Genomic DNA, 23776 nt, shown 5'->3' on the forward strand with positions numbered 1-23776 from the left:
GGTGGCGCTGGGCGGCATGAGGTGTCTGTGAGCGGATGAATCGGAACCTAGCCGCTGTGCTTTCCTCCGAGCGCGCTAGCTGCTCAGGCAATGATTCATCCGCAGCAGCTTGAAAAAAGGGGTGATTAACTTCACACGTGTCGGAGGAGGCGTGTGTCACGGGCATCACCGGTGATGGGGACGCACAAAGGGGTGGGACAATTGGATATCCAAATTGGGAGAAAATGGGAAAAAATCAGAAATAAAATTATATATAAAAAAAACACTTTGGCAAAGTTACTTAGTTTTTTGTTTTTATTTTATTTTTAATAAGTTTTCTTTAGTTTCAAACCTATTATACAAATTTTTTTATTGATGAGCTAGCTAGCTAGATGTTTAACTTTTTACAGAGAGGCAGACACTGTGGACTAAGTAAGTGATGGGCTACGTGGTGAATGAGGTGAGTAACTGACTGAGACTGTGTGAGTTAAATGCAGTGATTTCTGTTTGTGTCACGCTGAAGACACATTAATATTTACATCCTGTTCTGTAAATAGGGGGCAGGGTCAGTCAGCAGTGGCTTTGGGCATGCACATTTCATTTGAAGTGTGGACGTGGAGCGGTGTGGGACTGCTCCGCACTGTGAGTGATGTGGGGCGGGGCTCACGGCAGCACCTGCTGCTCGCTGAGGACAGTAACTAAAAAGCACGTGTGTTCATCTTAGAGTTTCTAAAATCTCCAATAACACCACCAAAACTCGCCAGATTTGACGCTAGTCGATTTTTTAAGTCGCTAAGTTGGCAAAACTGCACAAAAATAAATCATTTTAGACTAATTGTGTGTTGGATGATATGAGTACTTTTGTTCAAACTGTTTTTTAGATGTTATCAACTGATTTGCGGCGATCTCCTCCTGTGCATTTATCATAAAAACTACGTTCCCCAAATGACTGCACTCGCCACAGCTGGTCTGGCTGACTGCGAAAACACAGTGTTCCTATATATTAAAAAACAGAAGGACGTGTTGAAGTGAAATTATCATTTAGATGATTATACATTCAGGAAGGCACTGCAGGGTTGATTGCATTGCTGTGAGCAGGGCTGGGAGAGATGGAGGGATGCCCAGAAGCAGAGAGAGAGAGAGGGATGGATGGATGAATGAAAGGGAGCGATTTGAATTCAGCACCACCAGGATGGAGGAAGATGGAAGTGAACGAGTGGGAGGCAGAAAGAGTGAACAGCCTGTTTCCTGTAAAGAGAGGGAGAGAAAGGGAGAGAGAGAGAGTGTATAGGGAGGTATAGGTACAGAGGTTACTGGGTTTATGTATTTTAGAGCGGGAGAGATGTGTGTGTGTGTTTGCGTGTGAGTGCATGTGTGTCAGTGATCACAGGAGAGTAGGACAGGAGAGGATGTGTGAGAAGATGCTGTGCTTCCAAGCTCATTTAGGAATCTACCGTGTGCCTGGGTGTGTGTATGTATGTGTGTGTATGTGTGTGTATGTATGTGTGTGTGTGTGTGTGTGTGTTTCTGTGTGTATTTGTGTGTAGTTTTAACCAGAGGCGGCTAAAAGCAGGCCTGTTTTTGAGGTCAGGATGTGATGTGAGCTTCCCTATGTGTCATGAATCCAGAACATCTCCTTCCACACACACAAACACACACAGAGCTGAACAGATGGAGAGAAGGATGGATCTAATGCTTTTGCATCTACATGTGGTAAAAAGAGTATTAGTCAAGAGTATATAGTATAAAACAGAGCCTAACCTTACTACCTCATACGTATTACTCTTTACTACCAAATGGAGACTGCATTGGATCCCAATGCTCTTAAACTTCATCTAGTTCTTCAAGTGATTCCATAGAACTTTTGGATTTTTTTCCCTTTTGGATCCTCAAAGAACCATTTTTAAAAGAGAAATGTGAGTGTGAAGAGCCTTTATTACCCCTATTATAAATGGTTCTTTGGGGAACCAAAAGTGGCTCTTCTATGTATCAATCAAAAAAAACTTTTTTTGAGCATCTTTATTTTAAAAAGGATGGGGTTAAAAAAAGCATGGACGCTTTTTAAAGCCCTATTCAGACAGGATTAGTTTACATGGGGAGGTGAGGCAAAGTATTTATCGCCAGAGTTTTTTTTTTTTGGTAATTCAATTGTAGCTTAACCTTTATTGTAAAATTATAAAAATCTAAAAAATAAGAGACCACTTAATACTGTATGATGAGTCTCTTTAATTTTACCAAATTGAAAACCTCTGGAATATAATCAAGAGGAAGGTGGATGATCACAAGCCATCAAACCAAGCTGAACTGCTTGAATTTTTGCACCAGGAGTGGCATGAAGTTGTCCAAAAGCAGTGTGTAAGACTGGTGGAGGAGAACATGCCAATATGAATGAAAACTGTGATTAAAAACCAGGGTTATTCCACTAAATACTGATTTCTGAGCTTTCTAAACTTTATGAATATGAGCTTGTTTTCTTTGCATTATTTGAGGTCTGAAAGCTCTGCATCTTTTTTGTTATTTCAGCCATTTCTCATTTTCTGCAAATAAATGCTCTAAATGTCAATATATTTATTTGGGATTTGGAAGAAATGTTGTCTGTAGTTTATAGAATAAAATGACAATGTTCATTTTACTCAAACACAGACCTATAAAAAGCAAAATCAGAGAAACTAATTCAGAAATTGAAGTGATCTCTTATTTTTTTCCAGAGCTGTATATCCACATGTGGTAAATATTCCATAATATCCTGCAGAAAATATATATTTTTCTCAGGTACAGAGGCACTTTAGGAGGAGCTTATCTTTGATTAGCATGGCACAGATTCCTCAGGTGTCACAAATCCCACAAGTGGCAGCATGCAAACCCAGAAGACAAGGTCTCCTCAGAGGCACCACACTTCTGGCATCTTTAGGTACTGCAAGTGTAGCAGAGCCAATTGTCTACATACATGTTATAAATATGTAGCCACAATTTTCTTAAACTATATTTATTACCATAAGCATTTAAGCAGATAGACAGTTATCCTATAATAATTACCAGAACACTAGCTGGTTATAAGACTGTCACAACAATTATTGTAGTTTGGACAATATACTGTCTCAGAAATTACTGTGATAAATGCTATTAATTTCCCTTAACAGTAAATGTATGCACACTGAAATAATGATATTACAATAGCATAATATTGTATTTTAATCATTAAGGTGTTTACCACATCATCAATGTTTAAAATCCTAAATAAATAAAGCATATGAAAAAATACAAATAAAATAAAAATTATGTTTTTAATCAAAGTTGACAAAGCAGGTCACTCACTTTAATAGGCTCACAATGGGCATTCTTGAAGTCAGCAAAAAGGACTGTCCTGTTCTTATATTCTATGATATGTCGATAATGCAATTATTGTGACAGGCTATTATGATTGGCTATTTTTGGTTGGTGGACTATTTTTAGTCTAGCAGTGACACTGAGGTGTCTGATACCCTCTGTGAAGCCCACACGCACACAAACTACGTATTATGCATGTTTTTTTGGAGGTGATGGCAGTGTGTAAATTGAGTAGCTACTCCCACCTCACTCAATAATGCCAAGATTTTCTTTTACAGAAATCCTCTAGGTAATCCTCAGGTAAAAATATTCACTCACTTGTCAATCCACCAGTTTGTTTGTGCAGCCATCCATGTAAGAATTACATGTGTATGACATATCCTCCTGAGACCTGAGACTTTTGCTTGGTGTGCATTTTTATTTCTCCTAGCTTTTTGGGATTAGTAGGACCTAACAAGTATAAAAACTAAAGTTTGTCTTTTACAAGAAGTCTTTTTGCAAAGAAAAAAAAATCCTCATAGGGGACAGTAGTTTAATTAAACATTTAAAAATGATTATCGCCATTTGAGATAAAAAAAAACAAAATTTTTGCTTTCTACAGTATTTAAATAAGCTAGTTTAAAACTAAATGTAATGAGATTTTTTACCTGCTCACTATTCTATCTGGACTGGCTGTAAAAACATTTGACTGGTATTCCTGCCATCTTGTTTTCAATCAATTAAGTTAACTGTTGTCATGTGACCACGAGATGGTATTGGGAGTGTCTCGATATAAGGATAAAGAGTCAATGTTTAAAAAAAATAAGTATTATAGTGCAGAGAAGCAGAAATGTAATGTCCACATATGAGGACACAGGGTCTCAAAAGGATATACAAGAACAGGCAGATGTGATGCACACTGCACTTATCAGAACAAAACCTTGCATCTGCAAAATGTTTTTAAATTATGTGCAAAAAATAGCAAAAAAGCAAAAAAAAGAAAAGAAAAGAAAACAGTTCTGACAGAGATTTCACACAGAATCAATTCATTTTCCACTATTTCGCTCCCCCGGTGTGTTTACTTTCGCTCCATTGCTGGCTGGGAGTGTTGGACAGAAGGACGTCAATCAAGTGTCACTCAAGTAGACCACACCCAGACAGTTCTCAGATAGGCCTGATCAGCTGTTTTAATCAGTGTCTTACCAGCTCTTGTTTTTCCATCCAAGCGCTGGCTGGATACTTAACATAACACTTAGTTTTAGCATCAAATATATTCTCTGTTAATAATTTACTGGCAAGTTTGCTTTCATCTGTAGCAGATATGTGTAGTTTGCTGGTATAAAATATCTTGTACAAGTGCTGAAAAAGATTTAGTAAGAAACTTAATATGTCCAGCTCACCCCTGTACATAATTTATGGTTTATCATTTAATATTTTGCTGTCAGGCCAAAATGTTCTTAACTTAACAGGAAAAGATATATATGTATATGTCAACAAGTCAATTAAAATCGAGAATAAAATGACTACAGTACCAGTGAAATATTTAAAAATACATCATTCACTTTTTCTTTCTTTTTATGATTTTTTTTACATTATACATTTAATTTTAAAGACATTAAAGCTATACAGAAACGTGTGGAATTTATGTGTGAACATAAAGTGATTAATTAACCCAATATATCTTTTTTTACTTTAGATTCTTTTAACCCTAGAACACTAATGTTAAAATTAGTAACACCATCACTAACATTGGGTATACACTGTATGACAAGTTTTGATCCCTTCTTTAATTTTACAACATACAACTTCACGTAAAATAAAAAGGTACCATGATTGATCCTATAAAAAAGCAGAAAAATGATTGGAAAATCAGGTAATCCTTAACAGGTAATGTCCTAACAAAAAAAAATAACTTGGGAACTTGGTCTTTGGTTAACCCATTCCTGGGACATGATTTAAACACACAAACACTAAAATCGGGTAAATTACACCCATAAAATATGTCACTCTCTATCACTAATGCTGAATGAAAAGCATCCGAATGCATGTCTCTTGAAAAAAAAAAACATAGATAGGAGGAGAAAATCAACCATAACATTAATGACATGAGCCCTGAAGCTCCCCAAAGTCCCATACAACTCAGACAGCAGCAACACAATGAAAATCACATGAAAATATTGTGCGGGTGAAAATCACCCAGCATTAGCGTTCTACGGTTAAGTAGCCACATTTAGCTTTGATGACACATTTACACATTGGTATTTTCTAAATGTCTTCTTGAGGCAGAGTCACCTGGAATATTTTTCTCAGTGTCTTTAAACAATAGTTGCTGCTTTTCCTTCATGCTGTGAAGCTCCAGCTCATCCATAATCACCATCTCAGTTGCGTTTAGATCAGGGAATTGTGGACTTTTTTGTTTAATACATCTGAGACCCTTGATTTTTTCATGTCTTTAATATTAATATACAATGTAAAAATAAAGGAAATAAAGAAGTAAAGAAAAACACTGAATGAGAAGGTGTGTCCAAACTTTCGACTTAAGCATGGAGCCAACAGGTTCATGACTGTTTGTTCTAAAATAGGGTAGTCCTATTTTTTTTCCCCCCACCTACTCATTAGGACTTCCCCTATCACTAGTGATGCCCCAACACCAGGAGGGTAAAGACTAGCACATGCCTCCTTCGATACATGTAAAGTCAGTCACTGCCTCTTTTTAAACCGAGTAGCATCACAGCGGCTCGGAGGAAAGCGCAGCAACTCGGTTCTGATGCATCAGGTAACAGACACCTTGTGCTGATGGACATCACCCTTTGGAGTGATGTGGGGAGCGAGCACCACCTACCTACCCAGAGAGAGCAAGGCCAATTGTGCTCCCTCAGGGCTCCGGTAGCAGATGGCAATCTACATGAACAGGATTCGAACCGGCGATAACTGATCATAGTGGCGGTGCTTTAGGCTGCTGGACCACTCGGAGCCCGGAACCACTACACTTAAAATATTATTTTTTATAAATTAATTTATACTTCACATAACACTTTCTGTCAAAAGAGATCAAGTATAAGGCGTAGGCAGTAGGAGTAAGCTTAATGCCTGAATTCTGTTCTCCTTTTTGTTCATTTTTAGGTAACAGTATGTTATACAATGCCAAAAAACAGTTCAGCAAGGCTTTCAGCACCAAAACTAAAGCAGCGATTTTTACTCACCAAAATTTCTTGGCTTGACTAGAGAGGAGGAGGGAAATATTGCGTAATTTTTTTGATGGTCTGTGCCAAATTGTTAGTTAAAGGCAGTAACATTTACTGATTTTCAGTGTCTGCCAGAAAACCAGGAGATAAAAAAACAAGAAACCAGTGCAGTGCATAGGGGAGAGCAATAGCGTGTCTTTCCAGTCTGTGCCTGTGCATCGGGTAAATGTGTGTATGTGATTGTGTGTCTGTGTGCATGTGAAAGCAAGCATTTGTTTTACTGTTCCTATGTATGTGTGTGTGTGCATGTGCATGTGTGTTTGTGATCTACTGGGACACCAGAGGGCCAGATTGTCTCTGGAATATAGGCCATACTCCTACTCTTTCTGCCTTCACTCTTCTTTTTCCTCTCTTGCTCTCTTTCTCTTTTTCTCTGTCTCTCTAAAGTCTAAGGAGAATAAGATTTGCAGGCTTTGCATGAAATATGAACGACAGACGCGTCTCTATTTTGGCTCTGAAATACAACTCTCAACTTAAATGAACTCTATCATGTTCTCTCACTCTCTCTTTTTCTTTGCAGGTTGATGTCATTCACTCTTTTTTTTCACTTTGAATTAATTCAAATCTCCTGCTCACCTCTTCTTGCCCTCCTGATCTCGATGTCTCCAGTCCAGTCGGCTCTTGCGGTACAGTAGGTTCATGTCGCCACGGAGAGGCTCCTCCTCGCAGCCAATCACAGCGCAGTGCAGCCGCTGGCCCCGCCTCTCTATGTCACGCAGGAAATGCTCCACCGCCACATCCTGGGCGGAGCCAGAGCTCATGGTATAGAAGACCAATGAGAAGCAGGGGAGGGCTTTTTCCCACTGCTTGGCCCCACCTCAGTTACCTGTGCAGGTGAGACAAAGTGTATACTAAGCACAAGCATGTTCCATTGACACACACTTATCTCAAACTATCTTCAAACTTAACAAAATAGACTAATTTTTCATTGATTATCATGCAAAAATCTTGCATCTGCAATTTTTGACATGCACTACATGACCAAATGTATTTACTTAACACATACAAGTCATTAAGGTTCATAGTGTGCAGACTACAGACCTCCAAACTTCATGTGGCCTTCAGCTAAGCTCAAGAACAATGCGTAGACAGCGTCATCATGCAGCGTCAATGCAGACAGCTGCATCCAAACTTTACATTAATAACCGCAATGCAAAGTGTCGGATTCAGTTGTGTAAAGTATGGCACCACTGGACTCTGGACTAAAGCAGGGGAGACGTGTTGTCTGGAGTTACAAATCATGCTTGTCCATCTGGCTATCTGATGGATGAGGCTGGGTTTTGCGGTTAACAGGAGAACAGTACTTGTCTGACTGCATTGTGCCAAGTGTAAAGTTTGGTGGAGGGGGGATTAAGATGTAGGGTTGTTTTTCAATTGGGTTCAGCCCCTTAGTTCCAATGAAAGAAATTATTATTGCTTCAGAAGACCAAGAGATTTTAGACATTCTAGTCATGCTCCAAACTTTGCAGAATCAGCTTGAGGATTATCCATTCCATGTTCCAACCTGACTGCATATCAGTGCACAAAGCTCTATATAAACTCTATATAAAGTTCTATAAAGACACGGATGAGCTAGTTTGGTGAGAAACACCTTTGGGATGAATTAGAGTGAAGACTGTGAACCAGGCCTTCTCATCCAACAACAAAGAATGGTCAAAATTTCTATTAACACACTCCTAAACATTGTGGAAAAAAGCTGTTATAGATGCAAAGGTTGGGCCGACATCATATTAAACCCTATTGATAAAGAATGGGGTGTCATTCAAGTTCACATCTATGCAAAGACAGGCAAGGAAATACTTTGGTAATATAGTGTAACTTGCATCTGGCAGTAGATTGTTATTTCTCAGGTATAATTGCAATTACAGGATGAATGGACCAATAGAAATTATCTTTTTATTTTATTTTATTTTTTTACTAAGAAAATCCTGTAATCTTGTAAACTAACAGCAACATTTTGCACTCGTTGACACTATAAAGACCGCATAATTAACAGCATCATCGCAACAGAGACAAAAGCAGCTGCTTTGTGTGGCTTCTTACTTTATCTGCTCTCCAGTTTGTTTATGAGTTGTTACAGCCCATACATTTACACAAGTATAGACATTTACACAAGGACTAACAGGACATTCTCTTCTGGCAGCAGTGCAGAGAGAACCTGATGAATGCAGCATGTTACTCTGCCTCCAGGCATGAAACTCAATAACAATTGGTCACTGGAGATGCATTTGAGTCACACAGAAACATAAGGTGTAGACAGCTATATGTCTGACTGCCCACTTAGGATCAGACCACATGAGACTGAGGTGTGAACTACAAGGGTTAACAGGGTATATGATATACTGTTCAGGGGTGTAGAAAAATATTGATATATTGAAGTATTGCAGTAAAAGATTTTGAAATACTTCACTAATTTTTAATAAATATTTTTATTTCTTTTATTTCTTTGCTAAATAGGGTTGCTCTCAGCGATATTCTATACATTTTAAATTTTGTACATATGACAGTGTTTTATATTTATATTTTATTTTTTTATCCAGCTTTTCTCCTCAATTTGGCTAGGCCAATCACCCCACCCACTCAGCTTAACTCCTCCTATCACAAGTAATACCCCAACACTAGGATGGTGAAGTCTAACACATGTCTTCTCTATTACATGTGACATCAGCCACCTGCTCTTTTTGAACTGTTGCGAATAGAGCATTACCCTGTAGCCAGCATGCTCAAAGAAATGTGCAGCAACCCAGCTCTGATACATCAGTTAACAGTTGACGATATCATCTTGGGAGTGCTGCGATGAGACAGCGCCATCTACCCACCCAGAAAGAGCAAAGCCAACTGTGCTCTCTCAGACACCGGACGCTGATGACAAGCAGGATGAGCAAGATTCAAACCAGTGAGCTTATGATTAAAGTGGCAGCCGCTATAGACTGGTTTATACTTCTGCGTCCAGTCAGCGCATTGCCAATGGTGTAGCCTGCGCGAGCGCCCTATGCAGCAGAGCATGATTTGCATTTTCGCATTTCTGAGTCGCTCTACAGTTTAAACAGCGAAGGGGGGAAAGTGTGGGCCGCTTAGCAGACCTATCACAGCTGCTGCTGTCTGCGGTAAGATACATTTCTGGGGAGGTGCACGTTGAAATACATCATAGGCTACGGTGTAGGGTCCACCTCTATGCGTAGGCTACGGCATAGGATTAACGCAGAACTATAAATTGGCTTTTAGTCTGCTGGACCACCAGGAGCCCCCAATAGCTTGTTTTACACTATGACAGATTTCCTGAACTTTAACTTAAACATACACAAAATATTGTCCTGCTTGCTTTACCGCAAGATGCAACTTTTTAACCCTGGTGTTGGCTTGCGGGTCAAAAGTGACCCGCTACCATGTTTAGCTGTAGAAAAAATACCTTAAATTATCTTTTTCCAACTTGAAATTTTAAGGCACCCCATCATTAGTTTATGTTTCCATGTGGGATGTACACCACTAGGGTACAAAGATTGTCTTATGGGTCATTTTTGACTCATTCATTTAAAAAGCATTTAAAACACCAGAAAAAAAAGTAAAAAGGCCACACACAAACTCTCTTTAATACACAAACACACGCACACACACACACACAAACTCTCTCTAATACACACAGTATCAAACATCATAAAGATGACTCCAGGGCCAACAGTGTCTTTAGCCGCCTATGTCCAGCATATTTCATCCCATCCACCTTTCTCCTGTTCATCACACCAGCCATCGAAAAAATCATCCGGGAGTATACAAATTTGGACAAGGGTTAAATCATAATCTGTGCATCATTCTTCTTTTTAATACACAGCCCTATTACTCCCTGTTATTTACTCAGTCCAGTCAGAATATTATGACCACTGCCTTGTTTCTATACTCATTGTCCATTTTTTCCAGCTCAATTGATTATAGAGTTCTTATAATTACAGACTGTAGTCCTGTTTTTGATTTGTTTTTCTGCATACTTTACTATATACAGGAACAGCACTGATCAGCTTACATATTTGAGTGGTGGATCATTCTCAGCACTGCAGTGACATTGAGAACATGGTGGTGGTTGTGGTGTTAGTGTATGTTGTGTATATTGTACTTTCAGCACTATAATCAAAGCTCTAGTAGAAACTGAAAAAGCAACCATTGGATTTCAAACGTCTCTTGCCTGACAATTTGGGAAGATATAAAAATATGTAAATGAGTTTTTTTAATCAAATGATTCCTTCAGGATGATAAAAAAGATGATTAATGTCTTTACATAACCATGACGTTCACAGGAAGCCATCCGCGTCATATTTGTCATTCATTATTTACAACGCGACCCAAGTTCCAATTTTAATCCGGTTATTCACACGCGCACGCTTAGAGTGTAAATCTACAGTGTAAACTTTCTTCTGACCTAAAATCCTGGCCATCGAGGTCAGCGTCTCAGAAATCCAGCGTCATCAAATGAACCCCTAGTGAGGAGTGTGACTCATTACTAGCTCTACATAGAGGCGCTGAACAGCGGAGCCTCGTTCGCCCCCACACGGAAGCCAAACAGCTCCAGGCACCTACGCTGAGCTCTTACCCAGGCACTTGTGCTGGGCTGTAACTTTGATGTTACTTCAACAACTTTAGGCTGCGTGAGGAATTAGAATAATGCAACAGCGCACTAATGTAGGCCAAATTACTCACATCCTCGAGATCCAGACTGATTCTGACAGCAATGCATGTGTTCAAACAGAGTCAGAGAGAAAGACACGGCCCTTACATAAACAGCAGTGTTCCGGAAGCTCCAACAGACGGCTACTTCTATCCAACTGAGAAACGTCCTTGTAATTAAATAAACATGTTAAGAAAGTGCTTGCTGTTAGGGGGCAGAAATGAACCCCCCTTTGCCTATACTTGTGTCCCTACTTGTACTGGTTACAGTACAAGGCACACAAACTATGAAAGATGCTAGAGCTGGGTAGATACTAGCGTGGTGCTATTAGCTAGCAAGACAAGCTTTTTTTTACATAAGTGTGGTTGAGTAACGGCTACCTCATATTGTGACCTACAAATGTATAACTGTAGCAAACCTGTACGAAGTGGCATGAGATTTGAAAGGTGCTGTTTGAAAGGCATTACTTTTTTCTCACATTCTAGTCTATCTATAAGTTAGTTATCAATTTTTCAGTTATCATTATAGAAAAAGACAAGGTAGCAGATGAGCCTCTCCATCATTAAAAGAGATTTACTATTACTCTGATCTATTTCTGTATGTCCATCAGTACTGCTCTATGCCACTGTCACTGCTCCGCGTCTATATGTCCACTATTAATATTATGGTCTATATCTCACACCTCTATGTGTCAATCATCACATCCCTACACCTATCACCACTTGCTCTATACTTTAATCATCAATGCTCCCCGTTCACCGCTCTATATCCATCATCGCTGCTCTATATTATCACTGTCAGTTCTCTGTATGTTCATCATCACTACTCTACTCTGTATGTTCATCAGTCCTGCGCTTTGACTCCACTGCCACTGCTCCATATGTCCATTAACACTGCTCTATTTCACACTGTCAGTTCTCTTTAAGTCAACAATCACTATTATGTCCTGTATGTTCATGGCTGCTCTATATGTAAACCATCAGGCTCTGCTCTGCATGTCAAACATCCCTGCTTTTTTACTTTACTGTCACCATCACCGACCATTATCACAGCTCTGTATGGCTATGATCATTGATTTATATTTCTCCCTAATCAGGGCTATTATAACTACTCTGTATGACCATCATAACTGCTTTGCACATGATCTCATTTGTCACAGTTCTAGGTTTCCAGTCATTGCTTTCCACGTCAGTTATCACTGCTCTATTTTCATCATCACTGCTTCATGTCTCCATTATCACTGCTCTATGTGTTCATCCCTGTCTCTCCAACACCGCTGTCCTATATACCTATCACTGCTCTAAGTCATCACTGCTGCTCTATATTTTCATCACTGCTGCTTTACATGTTCTATACTGCTCTGTCCCTCCATCACTACTGCCCTACCTCCTTATTATTGCTCTATCTATATATATGCCCAACACTGCTGCTCTATGTTCATCGCTGTTCTGTCTCTCTGCCACCACTGCCCTACATCTCTACCACTGCTCTATCTATCTATATTTATATGTCCAACACTGCTGCTCTATGTTCATCACTGTTCTGTCTCTCTGCCACCACTGCCCTACATCTCTACCATTGCTCTATATATATATATATGTTTACCACTGCTCTATATATTCATTACTGTTCTGTCTCTCCACCACCACTGCCCTACATCCTAATCACTGCTCTCTGTATCTACAGTATATATACCCATTACTGCTGCTCTATATGTTCATCATCACTGCCCTACATCCTTATCACTGCTCTATCTATATATGTCCAACACAGCTGCTCTATATGTTCACCACTGCTCTATATATTCATTACTGTTCTGTCTCTCCACCACCACTGACCTACATCTCTACCACTGCTCTATCTATATGTATATATGTCCATCACTGCTGCTCTATATGTTCATCACTGCGCTGTCTCTCCACTAGCATTGCCCTACATCTCTATCACTGCTCTATTTATATGTCCATCGCTGCTGCTCTATATTGTTCATCACTGCTCTGTCTCTCCTCTGTCACTGCTCTACATCTCTATCACTGCTCTATCTGTTTATATGTCCATCACTGCTGCCCTAAATGTTTATCACTGCTCTATATGTTCATCATCACTGCCCTGTATCTTCAAAACCACTGCTCTATGTCCCCCTCATTGCTGCTCTATTTCTCCATTTCCATGGTACTTCACTCCATGTAGCAGAGACAGCAGAAGCTCATGTTTACCATCTTGCCCAGCCCTTGCCCACTCATTCACTTAGTTCACTAGCTCCCTCCCTATCTCTTGCTGTGTTTGCCTCACTGTTTGAGGGAGGAATATCTGAGTAAGCATGAGAGGAAGCAGGGTTGGCTGTAGGCCCCCGGGCTGCCCTCGCTGTGCCTGTCTGAATCTGTAGCCTCTAATGCAGCCTGTCACTAAGAGCACGCACAGGCTTTCTGTTCGGCCCACACAGTGGGAGAGAAGGAGAGAGAGAGAGAGAGAGAGAGGCTTGTTGTGAGGCAGATATTCTACAGAGCGCTCAGAGTTTAAGCAGTAACTAGTGCGAAAGAGCGCTCTGATTGGCTGAGAAGGACACCACTGTCAGCTGCTGTGCTTTTTCAGTAGGGAAGGGGGTTGTGTTGCTGGAGTTGCTGATCATGTGTGTGAGTGTGTACATATGTATACAGTACATATACACATGTGTGTGTTTAGTTTTTTCCAGCTGCTGGTCCAGATCACATCAGCAGTGTTACTGAAGTAGGAAGGTCATCTTCCCTTTTTGTTTGTCATCAGTTTAACTTGATACTGTATTAAGCCTGAGAGCACTATACAAACCATAAGCAATAAACTCACAAACACACATGCACACACAATCTGCTGATTCACACGCATGCACTATGATTCACACGCAAAACAAAAACACTCGAACACAAACACACACACACACACACACACTGGAGCGAAGAAGTGTGGCTTCCTCTGCTTTTATCTCCTCTGTTTAAGTTGGAGAAAAGCACTGAATGAAATATAAATGAATTTACATAATGACTCATTAAACTAGTTCCTGTGAGTCAAAGTATGAAAAAACTGGGTCAGATCAGAGAGCTGAGCAGGAAGCAGTACTGCACAGACCTGCTACTGTACCAGGACCACAGACCTGCTACTTTAACAAAACCACAGACCTGCAACTGTACCAAAACCACTGACCTGCTACTGTACCAAAACCACAGACCTGCTACTGTATCAAAACCACAGACATGCTACTGTACCAGGACCACAGACCTGCTACTGTATTAAAACCACAGACCTGCTACTGTACCAAAAGCACAGATCTGCTACTATACCCATACCACAGACCTGCTACTGTACCAAAATCACAGACCTGCTACTGTACCAAAACCACAGACCTGCTACTGTACCAAAAGCACAGATCTGCTACTATACCCATACCACAGACCTGCTACTGTACCAAAATCACAGATCTGCTACTGTACCAAAACCACTGACCTGCTACTGTACCAAAACCACATACCTGCTACTGTACCAAAACCACATACCTGCTACTGTACCAAAACCACAGACCTGCTACTGTACCAAAACCACAGACCTGCTACTGTACCAAAACCACAGACATGCTACTGTACCAGGACCACAGACCTGCTACTGTATTAAAACCACAGACCTGCTACTGTACCAGGACCACATACCTCCTACTGCACCAAAAGCACAGATCTGCTACTATACCCATACCACAGACCTGCTACTTTAGCAAAACCACAGATCTGCTACTTTAACAAAACCACAGACCTGCTACTGTACCAAAACCACAGATCTGCTACTTTAACAAAACCACAGACCTGCTACTGTACCAAAACCACAGATCTGCTACTGTACCAAAACCACAGACCTGCTACTGTACCAAAACCACAGATCTGCTACTTTAACAAAACCACAGACCTGCTACTGTACCAAAACCACAGACCTGCTACTTTAACAAAACCACAGACCTGCTACTGTACCAAAACCACAGACTTGGTACTGTACCAAAACCACAGACCTGCTACTGTACCATAACCACAGACTTGGTACTGTACCAAAACCACAGACCTGCTACTTTAACAAAACCACAGACCTGCTACTGTACCAAAACCACAGACCTGCTACTTTAACAAAACCACATACCTGCTACTGTACCAAAACCACAGACTTGGTACTGTACCAAAACCACAGACCTGCTACTCTACCAGGACCAAAGACCTGCTAACTGTTACAAAACCACAGAGCTGCTACTGTACCATAACCACAGACCTGCTACTGTACCATAACCACAGAGTGACTACTGTACCATAACCACAGACCTGCTACTGTACCAGAACCACAGACTGACTACTGTACCTAACCCCAGACCTGCTACTGTACCATAACCACAGAGTGACTACTGTACCATAACAACAGACCTGCTACTGTATCAAAACCACAGACCTGCTACTTTATCAAAATCACAGACCAGCTACTGTACCAAAACCACAGACCAGCTACTGTACCAAAACCACAGACCTGCTACTTTAACAAAACCACAGACCTGCTACTGTACCAAAACCACAGACCTGCTACTTTAACAAAACCACAGACCTGCTACTGTACCAAAATCACAGACCTGCAACTGTACCAAAACAACAGCCCTGCGGCTGTGAAAAAACACAGACCTGATACTACTGTACCCAAAACATAAACTGTACTCAAAGCACAGACCTGCTACTGCACCAAAAGCACAGCCCTAGCTGCTACTGTACCCAAATCACAGACTTACTACTGTTACAAAAACACAGACCTGGTACTGTTACAAAAGCACAGTCATGGCTACACCTGCACCCAAACCACAGAAAGATCTGAAATACTGATTTGTTAACCACATTCCAAGTTTTCAAAGTGTGACAGTTGTTCCATCTTCTGCTTTGCAGGATTTGTTTTAAGTGGCATTTCTGAATGTAACTTTATGTTTTTATACATTTTATTTTTATTCTCACACACAATCTGGAGATTTTCTGCCTCTGCTCCTCAAAGACTTTTGTGGATACTGTTTTTGTACCAAATCATGATTAAAAGCATCAGTTTGAAATCACATTAGTATTTTTGTTTACCTCATTACTAGTCACAAAAAACTGCCCACGTCTCTTGTTTTCATGAGTTGCGGGAATGGATGTATATTAACAAATAAAATCTAATTGAGAAAATACAAAAAAATGTCTGCATTAAAGTCCATGCTGTTCCAACTGTATCTGATTTGGTGTTGCATTTCTTTCATACTGTACACCACAACCACAGTTATGTCGAGGGAAACCATGCATACACACACCTGCTACTAGTGCTGTCACACACACACACCTGGTCTACCAAATGCACAAACCTGCTACTGTGCCAAAAACACACACACACACTAACACCTGGTATACCAAATGTACAAACCTGCTATTGTCCCAAACAACCAATCAGCCATAACATTAAATCCACAGGCAAGTGAAATCAAGAGCATTGATTATCTCATTACAGTGACACCTGTCAGGAGATACAGAAGCAAGGGACCAGTCTTGGAAGCAGCAAAACACACACACTTAATGACAGTATTTTGTATTGTTTCCCAATTGTTCAAAGGAAACATTTATTGAGATGATCAATAAAAAAATGTACTGGGCAAATGTTATGTGGACCAAACACAGCAATTCTGATATTATCTAGAACCAAACACATCAATACTGACCTCCTCTTGTACCCAACACAGCAAGACTGATGTTCTGTAGAACCAAACATACCAAACATCAATACTGAACTGATTTCTCAACAGACACATCAAGATGGAGCTGCCATGGTACCAAACACATCAGGAAAACAGCAAGACTGATCTTCTGCAGAACCAAACGCATCAGTACTGAATTACTGTTGTACCAAACACAGCAAGACTGACCTTCTGTAGAACCAAACACATCAATTCTGACCTTCTGTAGAACCAAACACATCAATACTGACCAGCTCTTGTACCAAATACAGCAAGACTGATCTTCTATAGGACCAAACACATCAATACTGACTTACTGTTGTACCAAACACAGCAAGACTGACCATATGTAGGACCAAACACATCAATACTGATGTGCTTTTGTACCAAACACAGCAAGACTGATGTTCTGTAGAACCAAACATATCAATACTGAACTGATTTCTCAACAGACACATCAAGATGGAGCTGTCATGGTACCAAACACATCAGGAAAACAGCAAGACTGATCTTCTGCAGAACCAAACGCATCAGTACTGAATTACTGTTGTACCAAACACAGCAAGACTGACCTTCTGTAGAACCAAACACATCAATTCTGACCTTCTGTAGAACCAAACACATCAATACTGACCAGCTCTTGTACCAAATACAGCAAGACTGATCTTCTATAGGACCAAACACATCAATACTGACTTACTGTTGTACCAAACACAGCAAGACTGACCATATGTAGGACCAAACACATCAATACTGATGTGCTCTTGTACCAAACACAGCAAGACTGATCCTCAATGGAACCAAACATATCAATACCGACCTACTCCTGTACCAAACACAGCTAGACTGATCTTCTGTAGGACCAAACACAACAATACTGACCTGCTCTTGTACCAAATACAGCTAAACTGATCCTCAATGGAACCAAACATATTAATACCGACCTACTCCTGTACCAAACACAGCAAGACTGATCTTCTGTGGAACCAAACACATCAATACTGATGTGCTCTTGTACCAAACACAGCAAGACTGACCTTCTGTAGGACCAAACACAACAATACTAACCTGCTCTTGTACCAAATACAGCAAAACTCATCCTCAATGGAACCAAACGTATCAATACCGACCTACTTCTGTACCAAACACAGCAAGACTGATCTTCTGTAGAACCAAACACATTAATACTGACCTGCTCTTGTACCAAATACAGCAAGACTGATCTTTTGTAGGACCAAATGCATCAATCCTGTCTTGCTGTTGTTCCAAACACAGCAAGACTGATCTTTTGTAGGACCAAACATATCAATACTAATTTGCTCTTGTACCAAACACCGCAAGACTGATCTTCTGTAGGACCAAACAAATCAATACTGGCCTGCTCTTGTGCCACACACAGCAAGACTTATCTTCAATGGAACCAAACATATCAATACTGACCATGTTTTGTAATGAGCAGATCAAGACTAAGTTGTTATTGTACCAAGAACAGCAAGATTGATCCTCTAGAGAACCAAACACATCAATACTGACTTGGTGTTGTTCCAAACACAGAATGCTTTGATCTTTTGTAAACCAAACACATCCATCCTGACCTGTCATAGTACCAAACACAACAAGAATAATAGTCAGTAGAACCAAACATCTAAATACTTATTTTCTAATGCACCAGACATGGCAAGACCAATCTTCAGGAGAACACATGTATGACAACTCGCTTGTACCAAACACTGCAAGATTAATTTTCTGTAGAACCAAACAAACACATCAAGACAGTACAAGTAGTTGTACAAAACACAGCATGACTGTTCTTCTGTAGGACCAAACACATCAATACTGACTTAATGTTCTACCAAACCTAGCAAGATTGATATTCTGAAGAACCAAACACATCTGTATAACCTGCCATTGCACCAAACACATCAGTACTAACTTGATTTAATACCAAACATGTAATAATCAAAACTTAATAGGGCTCACCTCTTTCAGTACTAAATAATATTATTAAGATTAATAAGGCGAATCAGGGCTAACCTGCAGTAAATGTATCAGACTGTACCACTGATATTTGCCATTTACTTTAACACACATATTTGATATCGTATTCTAAATCAATTTGCACATTTGCAAATGTGACCAATCATGCTAAAAATAATAAATATTTTAAAAGTTAATCATTTAGCATGCAACAATCACTATTTAAACTATAATTACATGATAATTATACAATAACAATTAACAAAACACTATATTAAAAAATATAGATTTCAAAAATACACTACTGCAACAAAATGAAAATACCTTTTATTACTGCATACGATTTTAAATGGCACACCCTTAACTGAGATATTAAAAAAATAATAATTTTATCAGAAGTCAATGATCCAGAATGTCATGATACTAATAATGCACTCTAAATATCTCCATATATCCAGGATTAAAGTAAAATAAATGATACTGACTGATATAATCTGTCTCTAGTAGATTTATAATGGGAAATGAGAACAGTGTAAATTTTTCTTTTGCTAAAAACAGCAAAAAAAGTAGTACCCTGATGTGATGATTAGAGGTAGGTTATATGGCACGATATTTCAGGGTATAATATCGTTCAGGATATTCAAAAATGTTGGCGATATTATTGCGACCCCTAATCACAATAATATTTTTTCCCAATATATACAATACAATAACAATAAGTTGTAAAATAAGTATGGCACACCCTTTAGGTACTGGTCTTTTGTTTGTTTTTTTCTGATTGTAGTTTTTCTAGTAGTCTTGTAGACAGGTTCTTTAGTGGCCACTGGCTATTATTAGAGGCGTGTTTGTTTATACGTCCATTCAGATTCTTCCTCTGCTCTCAGACACATTCAGCCGTACTGTATTTGTCTCCTCTTCTTCCGTACAGCCGACTACTCAGCAATTACAGTTACGAGGTGTGCAATTATACAGACAGAACAGACACACACACACACACTCTCTCTCACACACATGCACATACATACACACAGAAATACACACACAGACACACGCAGAGAAACACACGTTTTATCTATGCAGATGTATTCTTAATACACCCACAAATTTCATCAAAACACACCCCGAGGCCTTTAACACTGCTAAAATAGTTCAGTAAAGCACACACACACAAACACACACACATATATTACAGACAAGTGCTTGTTTAAAGAGGAAGTGAGGGGTGAGAGGTCAGTTAGACGCAGCTCATTAGTGTTCAGCAGCAGATGGAGCCACATCGCACACACACATATACACACACACACACACACACATATACACACATAAACAACGCTCATAAATAAATATAAAAACAGTCACACATGCACCAATGCATCCCGGATGAACTGACAGTACACACACACACACACACACAACATTATCAGTGATTATTTCCTCATTCTTTCCCTTTTAATAATCTGCACTGTGTTCATTTAGAGATTTTGTGGATTTGGAACAAGGATTTCTAACACTGTCGAAAAGCTGCCAGCTGTGTGTGTGTGTGTGTATCTGTCTTAGTGTGTGTGTGTGTGTGTTCGTGTGGATGGGGGGAGAGGGGAGGAGTGTGTGTGGAGGATTGAGCGTGGGGGGTTGAGGGGAGAGGAGGGGTGGGTGGCACACTGAGATCTTCCCTTCTGCATCCTACACTCTCACACTGCACCTGGCTGACGTGTGTGGTGAGCAGCCTCCTGCCAGAAGACAGCAGAAGAAGCATTCAGTGCAGAGAGAGAGAGAAAGTAAAAGAGAAGGAAAAGGAACGAGAGAGAGAGAGAGAGAGAGAGAGAGATGGAGAGTGAAACAGAGGGCAGTTAGAGATGTCAAAAAAACTAGAGGATTTGAGTGAGTCTTAAAAAAGAGCGAGGGAGCAGAAACGAAGAGAGATCAGGAGGAGCGGGAGAGAGAGAGAGAGAGAGAGAGAGAGAGGAGGGGAATAGATGATGTGAGGGGTGGAGGAATACATGCTGAGAGATACCTACTGAGAAGAGGGTAATGACAGAGGGATGAAGAGAAGATAACGAGCGCAAGAAAGAGAGAGACAGAGAGAGATGGAGAGAAAGAGAAATAATGGAGAGAAAGAAAGATAAATAAGGAAAGAGAAGAGATAAATAAAAGTACCAGAAATAAAAGAGATTAGAAAAGAATAAAGATAAATATTCTATAATGTCCAACTGCTGTGTGCACCCCTTTTTACAAATGTATTTATTTAAAATGCAAACTGTAGCTTGTACATCTAGTTTATGGAGAGAAGAATTGCCAATAGAATAGGACACTCTAGAGCAGATAAACCTAATTGACCCATTAACATTGCCACAATGTTTAGTATCAGGCATAAGATAGAGAGGAATAAAGACCCTCAGTACTGAGGTGTGGAGCAGTAGTTCTCCGGAATGATGGTGCTCCATCTGATACTTCAGGGATGAGTTGGGGATGAGTGGAGGATGATCCAACATTCTGATCTTACTAACGCTCTTGTTGCTGCATGCAACCAAATCCTCACAGAAATGTTTCCTGGTACAGCAGGTCCTTTCTGCACAGTAGAGACAGATACTTCAACAAAAGCAGGATACCATTTATATAATAATAGGAATTAGCGCTGCAACTAACGATTATTTTGGTAGTTGACTAATCTGATGTTTTTTTTTTTTTGTTCGATTAGACGATTAGTCATCGATTATTTCTGCAATGTCCTAAAAACAATAGAAACAGCTAAACCGGAGATTTTAAAGGCATTTAAATGTCCACATGTTGTTCAAACATGGAAAGTACTGATATTTAGATATTTAGTTGGCAAATATGTAATCTGTTGTAATCTGTTTGGGTTCATTTGGAGACACAGGCTGAGTTGAGAATAAACTGTATGAATGATTAATTTACCCATCTCCCATTGCGCTTCTGTCTCCAGCACAGTACTGTTACAAATAAACGATTAGTCGACAATTAAATTTGTAGTCGACAAATTTAAATAATCAACATTATTGATTATATCGACTAATCGTTGCAGCCCTAATAGGAATAGGAATAAACAGGTGTCTCAATATCTGTGTTTGTGCATCAAAGTAGAAGGAAAAAAGGAGAGAAAAAAGAGAAAAGGAAAGACAGAACACAAGGAGGGAGAGGGAGAAAGGCCGAGAGTCATAGAGAAACAGAGGGAGACTGTGTGCTGGTGAGAGAGGATGTGAAGCCATGTCTCTCACCCCAGTGACTGTGTGTGGTCTCCTAGCAACACTGTCTGCCTCTCTCGCTCTCGCTCGCCAAAGCTCAACATCCTGACTGAAGATTTCAGTCACTGAGCATGTGTGTGTGTGTGTGTGTGTGTGTGTGTGTGTGTGTGTTTGTGCGTGTGTGTTTTCTTTATGCTTCAGCCCACTCGCCAACACTCAACACACGTCATTAAACACACACTTCACTTTTTCCTATGAAAACACTTGACAACCTACACAGGGTACATCACACACACACACACACTAACACACACTCCTTTTGTCATTCCTTCATACACACTTGGAACACACATGCGCTATAAAAAAGCAGCGTAAGTCTGTACACACACAGACAATATAGACAGTACATACACTGACTAAATACCTATTAATGTGTATCAAAATATTCCAGTGCTTTAATTACACTGTAATTATATTAGATATAATAAATACAATACATGGAATTGCATGATGTGTGTGGATTATTGATTGCGATGATTAATGTATGTTCATGCAGTTCTCATGTGGAGATCTCAGTGATGCGTCAGGCCATGTGATGCCCTGTCAGAGTAGGGGTGTGTCGTATCGTATCGTACGCAATAATATCTGCAATATTTTTCAATATCATGAACGATATTATACCCTAAAATATCATGCCGTATCACCCACCCCTAATTATCATATCAGGGTACTACTTTTTTCTGTTTTTAGCAAACGAAAATTTATACGGTTCTCATTTCCAATTATATATCTATTAGAGACTGTAGAGAGATTATAGAGATTATATCTGTGCAGTATACATTTTTTTAAGTAGACAACTGTTTAACATAAAAAATAACGTGTTCTTGTGTCAAACTTAGACCTTAGCCTATGCAGTTACATTTGAGTATTTTCCCTGTAGAAAAATATCAAGAATTTATCCATGAAAGGACCAGAATAGACTGTTTTTGTAAATGTGTTGACAAAAACATTTATGTACAAATGGAACACATGAATTTTACATTTCATATCTGTCAAAAAGGGGCAACAATGTTTGTGGGAGAAAACTGACAATAATAGAGACAATAGAGGCTTTATGCTTTCATTTATGCATTCATTACAACATTTTCAAAGCTCTCCTTATAGGAGTTTAGCATCATTCCTAATTCATCCAACACCCGGTCCAACATGTATTGATGTTTATAGTTTACAAATTCTTTAAAATTTATATATTCAAACTATTTTTGAAGAAAGAGGAATTCTTGTTATTCTTGTTTTTTTTTTTTACGGTATTATTTATTTGTATAGACCAGCTTGTGAATCAAAGTTACAAAATGTTCTTCTCACCCCAAATATAGTACATCAGCCAGGACATGTCTGGTGTTCACACTGCTGCCAGTATCTAAAGTTCCGCTTTATTTCTTTGCTGGAACTACAAGGTTGACATAAAAATAGAGACGAGTACAGTGTGTAACAACAGCACCAGCATTCCATAAATCTATATTCTACAAATATATTACATTTATACATTTATTTCATATTATATTTTTTCTCACAAATGGTCAAAATACTTAAGATGCCGCTACTGTTCAACTGTGGGACACATCTTTATCCATTTTATAGAAATCTCTGCATGTCACACAGTGTCAGA

At 39.5% G+C, this 23776-nt stretch overlaps 1 protein-coding gene across 1 annotated transcript in view; it reads right to left on the minus strand.

Annotated features, from left to right (window-relative positions):
- LOC103046857 (neuronal tyrosine-phosphorylated phosphoinositide-3-kinase adapter 1) overlaps nt 1-23776 on the minus strand; it is a 60179-nt gene that overhangs the window by 18698 nt on the left and 17705 nt on the right. The window contains exon 2 of the mRNA XM_049475279.1: nt 7107-7356. Within this exon, the coding sequence (XP_049331236.1) occupies nt 7107-7291 (185 nt within the window). The 5' untranslated portion in view covers nt 7292-7356. The remainder of the gene's footprint in view (nt 1-7106; nt 7357-23776) is intronic.

This window comes from Astyanax mexicanus, chromosome 1, assembly GCF_023375975.1.
Source record: "Astyanax mexicanus isolate ESR-SI-001 chromosome 1, AstMex3_surface, whole genome shotgun sequence".
NCBI classification, from domain to species: Eukaryota; Metazoa; Chordata; class Actinopteri; order Characiformes; family Acestrorhamphidae; genus Astyanax; species Astyanax mexicanus.